At 39.4% G+C, this 8,742-nt stretch overlaps 1 protein-coding gene across 5 annotated transcripts; it reads right to left on the reverse strand.

Moving 5' to 3' along the window:
* Positions 1-1,583: 1,583 nt before the first annotated feature.
* On the reverse strand, positions 1,584-8,423 carry LOC109203537 (uncharacterized). 5 transcript variants are annotated; one of them, XM_019362986.2, is made up of 6 exons: positions 8,098-8,423; positions 5,702-6,716; positions 5,424-5,492; positions 4,304-4,372; positions 3,898-3,978; positions 1,584-2,878 (listed from the first exon to the last, which is right to left on the reverse strand). In XM_019362986.2, exons 2-6 carry the CDS (start codon positions 5,849-5,851, stop codon positions 1,697-1,699), a joined length of 1,551 nt encoding a protein of 516 aa, XP_019218531.1. In that variant the 5' UTR covers positions 5,852-6,716; positions 8,098-8,423; the 3' UTR covers positions 1,584-1,696. The 5 variants fall into 5 exon arrangements, with proteins under 5 accessions (XP_019218531.1, XP_019218529.1, XP_019218530.1 ...); XM_019362984.2 differs by having other exon boundaries at positions 4,304-4,375; positions 8,098-8,422; XM_019362985.2 differs by having other exon boundaries at positions 5,424-5,495; positions 8,098-8,422.
* Positions 8,424-8,742: the final 319 nt, after the last annotated feature.

Genomic DNA, 8,742 nt, shown 5'->3' on the forward strand with positions numbered 1-8,742 from the left:
TGCTATATCTGGTGGTTGCATACAGGTGTCTAGAACAAGACCAGGCCGAAGTTCTTCCTTTTCTTTCTCCGTATCTTGTAAGGGCTCTCCATTTGACTGTTCAGGCTCCAATAGTTCGTTTACATCATGACATGGCTCAAGTATTCCAGCTGTTGTATCCTCAGTGGTTCTTCTTTCTGGTACAATTTGGTTGTCGAAGTTTCTGGGCAGTGCATCTTGAATATCTGCATCAGCAGTGTCATGTTCCGTCTCGATTATCTGATTATTTGTGGGATCAGCAAAAGTAGCGTCATCATCAATAGATACATCTTTGTATTCTGAATGCATCTCTTTTAGCTTTGATAATCCTGCTAACACATTCTTCATGTTCACAGTGTAGAAGTGTTGGTATCCTTTGAATCTGATGTGTCTTTTCAGTTGTACCTGCAGGAGCTGGGCTTCATTGCTAGGTCTGGGAAGACAGTTTACTGTGGTTTCCACATCCGACGGTACACAAACAACAGCCCCATGTACGGCTCTTTGCTGTCCTTTTGGTAATGCAATGATTTTGGCAAACGGGAGAATTTTAGCAATCAGTTGTCGTTCTAGTACATTTAATTGACTCAGTTCAATTGGAATGGGTGCTAGTGCTAAATTGTTTGCCACTGCGATGGAAGGGATCTTTCCTCGTTGTAGGTGGCTGTCACAGTTGTAGCAAATCCACTCCTCCATTCTGTGTTTTGGGAAAGTACAATTAGCTGAGCATTCCCCATCACAAACATGGACAAATTTTCCTGTCAAGCAAGTGTCAACAATGTGACTATTTTTAACATACTTTGATCTTTTGCAGTGTTTAACTTGATTAGGAAACAGAGTTCTGTGGCACACTGTACAGACATGGGTGGGTCCTAACTTAATTGTTTCACGGAAAGCTAATGTGGCTGCCTGCATCACACTATTCACTACAAGCTGGGGCTGTGCTTCAGACTGTGGACCCTGCTGGAATTGTGTTACTAGTCGTCTGTATTTCTTCTTTATTCTCTGCGCACACAACTTTTTATAAATGGCGAAAGATGCAGTGGTAGCCATTTTGTGTCTCTGGTACTCTGCACAGCGCTGTATATGGTGCAGTCTGAATTGTGAGTCATTATGATACCTGGCATGAATTGATTTTTTTTGTTTGTGCCTGTAGTTTGGATCCGATGCATATTTTGTTCTTATGTATTTTTTCTGTCTGCTTTGAAAGTCAGCATCCGTGTTGTACCTTTGGACCAGATATTGCTTCTGTCTGCTTTGAAAGTCAGCATCCGTGTTGTACCTTTGGACCAGATATTGCTTCTGTCTGCTTTGAAAGTCAGCATCCGTGTTGTACCTTTGGACCAGATATTGCTTCTGTCTGCTTTGAAAGTCAGCATCCGTGTTGTACCTTTGGACCAGATATTGCTTCTGTCTGCTTTGAAAGTCAGCATCCGTGTTGTATCTTCGGAACACATATTGTTTCTGTCTGGTTCGAAAGCTGGCATCTGTGGTATATCTTCTGATAATGTAGTCTCTCTTTTTTGTTGAAAATGAGGATCATTTTGGTATCTCTTCACTTTGTGGGCTTTTATCTTCTCTTGAATATGAGGATTTGCATAATAACCTTTGGCTGACAACAGTTTTTGTTTACGGCGATGACAGTTTTGAGCATATTGAGTTTTCACAGCCTGTAATTTTTTCATTCGAAATTCAGGAAAGCAGGCATATCGTTGCTTTTCGTGTCTTTTTTGTTTATCTTCTTTGCCAAGTCTTCAGATGAAGATTTTTCTTTAGCTTTTAGATGCTGCTTGTGACTTTGAGCTTGACGAATAGCTTTCCCACGCCGTCGTTTATTTAATCTGCATACATTTCTTGCTTTTTGGGGGGGTTTATCTAGGACTTTATCGCTTTCATTATTGAGTTCGAGATTTTCTTGTTGTTCTGTTTGGATGTTGCTTGTTGGATCAACAGATGTTTCAAGTTGATGTTCACAAATTTGATTTGAAGCCATTTTGTCTTGTTGTGGGTTTAAAGCACTTTCTAACATTGTCATGTAGGTTTGGGCTGATTCTGGTTGAGGCACTTGCACAGTGGGATTTGTGATTTGTGGTTCATCATTTTGTGGTGATGTAGCTGTTGCTCCTGGTGTTGCTTGAGTTGACTGTGCAGGCTGTTCGTTGTGAGTGCTGACTCTTTTGAAAGAAACAGGCACAAACTCATATCTTGCATACCTGCCTTGATTTTGGAAAAGGTTATGCAGGTGGGTGATCAGGTCATTCACATGAGTGAAAGTGAGCATGACTGCTGTTCCATTTGGCTGGGGTAAACCTGCTGCACTTCTTGAATGTGAATCAAATAATCCATACCTCCCAGATTTGTCACGGAAAACTGCAATGCACTGAGGCGAAACCATGAGCAAAGCATAGTTCACATCTGTTGACAGACATACAAGGCGACTAGCAAGAGGCAACCACCATCCTTTTCTTTGATAAGTTTTGTCCTCTGCTTTCAGGTATCCGTACCTTATGTTGTCCATTTTCACACTGTAGACATTTATGTCAGCATGAACTTCTTTGGGCAGGTCCTCCATGGTCAGATGATTTTGTGTATAACGCCTCTCCTGCTGAAGATTTGTTTTAATCCAACAGTAGAGTGCATCTCCCTGTTCAAGCACCTTATCAAGTCGGGCTGTGTTGAACTGGTGTTCCTCATTAAGGTAGGCCAGGAATGTGAGGGCATTACATGTGCACTGATGATTTCGAGAGAATTCTGTGTACCTTTCATCACTTTGACAATGAGTTGCACTGACACACCAGAAGTGCTGAACTGCGTTTCTCTGTAGCTCCTCTGTCAGTAGTTGTTCATTTGTGTTGTGGAAAGGCTGATCAAGGAATGGTAAAGGTGACAGATGTTATTGTTTAGTATTTAATGATATGCATTTCACGGTTGAGTAAAAACATATGTAACTCTTGGTACAATGATGTAAGACATTTTTAAGTGGCAATAGTTGTATAAATTTAGATTTTCTTGTAAAGTAAAAAAAATTTTTTTAACTATGGTAAAATAATGAAACAATGTTCAAGCCAAATTATATCACTCCTCAATCATATTACAGCATAATCTAAAGATACACAGCATCAGATAAGCCAGAAAGACAGTGACAGGAACAGTGAGAGAGAGCAGAGGTGGGAAGTAAAAATGATAAATATTTTAGATATCTGTAATTTGCTTTAGAGCTGTTTTTTTAATGACCTTTTACAAAGGTCATACCTGTACCTTCTGCTCCTCATATTTTTAAAGCAGTTAATTTCTTTCAGTATAACACATTATTTTAGGTTGATGCGGGCCTTCAAACATCAACTAAATTGCAGCCTAAATACAAATATATGAAAGGAAATCCTGTTTACGTATTATTCGTAAGAGGATTTCAGATGCTCTTAAATTAGATGTAATTCAATCACTGATTTCAGATTAAACCAGATGGTTCTGTACATGTGCCATAAAAACACGTTTCATAGTTGTGTTACGTTTTGTAAAGAAATAACACAAAATTCAGTTACAGGTTAAATGTGATTGAAACAGAACACACTGACATTCATCTTGAGAAAAGATCAGTGTCACAAAATGTTTGTATTTATTTGCACTGCTTTTCACTGTGGATGTCAATTTATCTGAAGCTTTAAGTATAAAATGGTATAAATGTTTTTTCAGAACAATAGATATAGAAACAGCTAAACAGACAGCTGTTGAGATGTCTGCATTTTAGGAGTCTGATGAAAGAAATTGACAAATGTACATGTTTAGTCTAACATTTTAGTATATTTAGTACGAGTTAGCAAGCACACTTAAGGTGAAAGACTAAATATCAACCCCGGTGACTATACATAGGGTTAGGGTTACCTTTTTAGGTGGAGAATTTGATGCCGTGTGGAAATCATCGGTTGCCCAGACTCGTTTTGCTGGTGGACGAGTGTCTGAAATCTGATAATACAGTTAATCAAAATTAGAAAACCTACTAACAGATTTGAAATAGAGTGTAACACTGGATACTTTAAAGAAAACATGAAACAGTAGCGGTTACTAAACTTACAAAGCGATAAAAAAAAATTCCAGCTGTTTGCATAACTACTAAGAAATTTGAAAGTGAGTGTAACTTTAAAAACTTTAAACAAAACTAACAGAAGCGAGACAACAAAATTCTTACTGTTTACATAAGGCAAACATGTAACCATATGTCTTTAACATTTAATGGTAATGTAACTGTCCACTATAAATCCTTAATGGAGGAATACTGTTTTAAATTTACCTTGCTGCCTGGAGGACATAAGGAGGTGGGTCTATTCTCCGTTTCCAAGGACAAGCTGGCTGGTGCTGTCTGCTAACCCAGGCAAAAAGAATATAATGTTAAGACATTAAGTGACCTGACACTTTAATTTCACTTTACAATGCAATGCATGGCATGAACTGTTATGCCAGTTGGGTAACATTACAAGATAGAAATGGTCAACTGTATGGGTAAGTGTTATAAGAAATATATTGTATGTGCTCACTACCACATCAGAATTACCTGTTCAGAGCTATGAAAAAAAACAAAAACAAAAAAAACAAAAAACACCCTTTGTCATATTTTCCTTTGTTTTGGATAGAAATTAGACAAAATTGAGTTAGCAAACATGCTTTAAGTGAAAGACTACATATTAACTGTGGTTATAGACACCAAAGATCAGATATATACACACAGGTTATACACATGGGTGGTAGGGCTGCTCAATGAATCTACTTTTAATCAAAATTACGATCCGGGCTTTCAACGATCATTGAAAAGGAGTCGAGAGAATGAGTCGATTATTAGCACCTCCCTGGTGCTTTTTTCTCGCGCTGCTCCATGTGGCAAATCGAGCACACCTCTCTGCGTTTCGAACACGCATCACAACAATTAAGAGGAGCTAACAGAGGGAAGCTTGGAAAGCTAAGCAGAAGTTATTTGGAGAGGAGAGTGACTGCCGTTGGTTGAAAAGAGATTTGAAAAAAAAAAAAAAAAAAAAAAACTTTCAGTGGTGTGGAAACATTATGGGTTCGCGAAGTCAGACGTGGATCAAGTAGACATAGTGTGTAAAGTTTGCTACAATGTCGTACCTGCACCACGGAGCAACACTGTAAAGTTCACTAAACATACATGTTTACATTTTTCATTTATTTTTTATATTGTAAACATTTACACTGTTATCAGTATTTGCACACTATTTTATGACAATCTTTAAAGCCATTATTCAATACATTGTTATTGTTAAATAAATATTGTCAAATACTGGAGATCTAGATTTCAGTGAAAATAATCGTGATTATTATTTTTGCCATAATCGAGCAGCCCTATGGGTGGGCATACCTTGTAATTTCTTAATAAAGGAATATTTTTTGATATTTACCTTGGGACCTGGGGAACATAAGGAGGTGGGTCTATCCTGTGTTTCCAAAGATAACCTGGCTGGTGCCGTCTGCTAACCCAGGAAAAAGGGTATAGAAGACATTAAGTGACCTGACACATTCATTTCATTTAAATGTTCTGCATACCATGCACTGTTATGCCACGTGTGTGACATTATAACAAAAAAATCCTAAACTGTATGGGTAAGTGTTCTTAATTGTCTCAAATGTGTTTCGAAAACTGTTCGACTGTCCGTGATCACTACCATATCCTCATTACCTGGTCAGATGGAAAACGACTGACTGCCTCATCTTGGTTGTGGCCAGTGAGCATTGGGACAGCAGGATCGACCAAGTCAAGTGGTTTCCAGCGCTTCTTTTGCGCCTGGGATCTTTTATTTTTTCTCGGCATCTGGTAGAATGTCAGCATAAAAACAGAATATTAATTATTGGCATTTCAAGCAATTTGTTATTTTAACCCTCTGATACATTGATAGACAAGATGACTACAAGAACAAAAAAAAAAAAAAAAAAAATCTCTTTTCTTTAAATAGACATATTGATAGTGTCACTACCCGGTCTTAAGGCTTTGTTAAGTAAAGTTCCATAACAGTTTGTATATTGTAATTGGGAAAGTGATTACCTTGAAAGTTGGGAGGCAGATTTGTTGACCACGACAGTTAGTCCATTTTGGTGTACAGTAATTGGGAAAGTAATTACCTTGCAAAGCTGGGAGGCAGTGTTGTTGCTGAGACGCTGGTCGAATGCCAGCAGCAAGCAAACCCGGATGTTCACAGCTCACAGTTACCACCTCAAACTTTTCAAACAAATCTTACAAGAACAAAGTGATTGGCTTGCAAACATAGGAGACAGTCTTGTTGCCCACAACAGTTTTGTTATAGAGTAATTGGAAAATTGGGTACCTTGCAAGGCTGACAGGCAGTCTCGTTGCTGGGAGGCGGTCTTGTTGCTGAGGCTCTGGCAGAATGCCAGCTCCTGCTTTAACACCTTAAACTTTGCAAACAAATCTCACAGAACAATTAGCAAACTGATTGGCTTGTAACGCTGAAATGTACCCTTGTACTGTCTGGTTTAGATTTCCTACTGAGAGACAAAGAGGAACTTTACTGTTTGGAAGAGAGTAAAAACACTGTACCATCTAATCTTAAAAGTTTTAATTACAAACAACAGCTCTATTTTCTAGATATCACCTGAACACACACAGAAAATATAAGGGGGACACTTACCTTGGCTGAAGCAAGAGTTGAGGTATTAAAGACTGCTGTAGTTAACGCCTTATGAAGACAGAAAAAGAGGTGTGAAACGCGGGTACAACGAAGCTATTGATTCGGACGCGACAGTAGCCTGTTAAAAGTTTTAATTACAAACGATACCGCTGGAATACAGTCGAAAGCTGTGTCCCAAAACGTCGGCTGCATCCTCCAGAGGCCGCGTTTGAAGGCCAATTACGTCACAGCCAGGCGACAAAGGCTGTCGAAGGACCGGCCCCACGTAGACCGCGAAGGCCGGGTCCTCCGAAGGATGCAGCCGACCATATCAGCGTCAAAACATAGAAAATTCCTTTCAAAGTCAATTTCAAACTAGGACCAAAGAGGCTTAGCTATGCTCAATATCCGCTAGCTAGCTTTAGCACAGTGCCGAAATCCAGACAAAGAGCTAACCCAGAAACACACGAAAAAATCTCTTTCAAACCTACATTTCAAAGCAGAGGGACGCAGATACGCTTAAATTAGCCGATCAGCGTCTAACCACAGTCATTTTGTACATATTAGCGTCCAAACATAGAAATTCCTTTCAAAGTCAATGTCAAACGAGGGCCAAAGAGGCTTAGCTATGCTCAATATCCGCTAGCTAGCTTTAGCACAGTGCCGAAATCCAGACAAAGAGCTAACCCAGAAACACACGAAAAAATCTCTTTCAAACCTACATTTCAAAGCAGAGGGACGCAGATACGCTTAAATTAGCCGATCAGCGTCTAACCACAGTCATTTTGTACATATTAGCGTCCAAACATAGAAAATTCCTTTCAAAGTCAATGTCAAACGAGGGCCAAAGAGGCTTAGCTATGCTCAATATCTGCTAGCTAGCTTTAGCACAGTGCCGAAATCCAGACAAAGAGCTAACCCAGAAACACACGAAAAAATCTCTTTCAAACCTACATTTCAAAGCAGAGGGACGCAGATACGCTTAAATTAGCCGATCAGCGTCTAACCACAGTCATTTTGTACATATTAGCGTCCAAACATAGAAAATTCCTTTCAAAGTCAATGTCAAACGAGGGCCAAAGAGGCTTAGCTATGCTCAATATCCGCTAGCTAGCTTTAGCACAGTGCCGAAATCCAGACAAAGAGCTAACCCAGAAACACACGAAAAAAAATCTTTCAAACCTACATTTCAAAGCAGAGGGACGCAGATACGCTTAAATTAGCCGATCAGCGTCTAACCACAGTCATTTTGTACATATTAGCGTCCAAACATAGAAAATTCCTTTCAAAGTCAATGTCAAACGAGGGCCAAAGAGGCTTAGCTATGCTCAATATCCGCTAGCTAGCTTTAGCACAGTGCCGAAATCCAGAGAAAGAGCTCACCCAGAAACACACGAAAAAAAATCTTTCAAACCTACATTTCAAACCAGAGGGAGAGAGATACACTTACCTTGTAAAAGCTTACGGGTGTCTTAGTAAACACTTCAGAAAATCCCTGTAAGTTCAATTCCAAAGCGGAGGAGGGGGGAAAGACGCGTTACCACCGAAGAGATAGCGACGCTGTCTCAGAAAAGCACGTTTACGGTCAATTTCAAAGCGGAGGAGGAGCGAAGAGACGCGCCGTTGATAGTGTCGTCATTGCTTAGTGTCGTCATTGCTACCCAAATAAGGGTAGATAGGCCGTACCACTCCGGACATACCACTAGAGAGAGCCAACACACCACAAATGAAGTTTGAAATTTGTTTCAATGGGACCAAAAGATGGCGCCAACACACCACAAATGAAGTCTGTTTATTTGGCGCCAAAAGATGAATTGGCCTAAATTTGCACTAAAATATTAATATTTAAAAAACTATAAAAGTTATAAACACCAAAAGTCATAACATAGTAGTCCAGCTCCAGCCGCACAAAATGATCTAACATATGTAACCCTAATGTCAAAACTGTTTGGCAGAGGAGCGCGGGAAAATTTTCACTAAAATATTAATATTTAAAAAACTATAAAATTCATAAACACCAAAAGTCATAGCGCACCATTCCAGATCCGGCCGCACAAAATGAGGTAACATATATGAAGCTTGTCTCAAAACTGCG

This window comes from Oreochromis niloticus, linkage group LG9 (assembly GCF_001858045.2).
Source record: "Oreochromis niloticus isolate F11D_XX linkage group LG9, O_niloticus_UMD_NMBU, whole genome shotgun sequence".
NCBI classification, from domain to species: domain Eukaryota; kingdom Metazoa; phylum Chordata; class Actinopteri; order Cichliformes; family Cichlidae; genus Oreochromis; species Oreochromis niloticus.

Coding starts and splice junctions, on each gene's coding strand:
- LOC109203537 (XM_019362982.2), bottom strand. CDS start 5,851: ATGCTGACATTCTACCAGATGCCGAGAAAAAATAAAAGATCCCAGGCG. Junction 5,496..5,701: donor GTCGTTTTCCATCTGACCAG/GTAATGAGGATA, acceptor TTCCTGGGTTAG/CAGACGGCACCAGCCAGGTT. Junction 2,879..3,897: donor CAAATTCTCCACCTAAAAAG/GTAACCCTAACC, acceptor TTCCTTGATCAG/CCTTTCCACAACACAAATGA.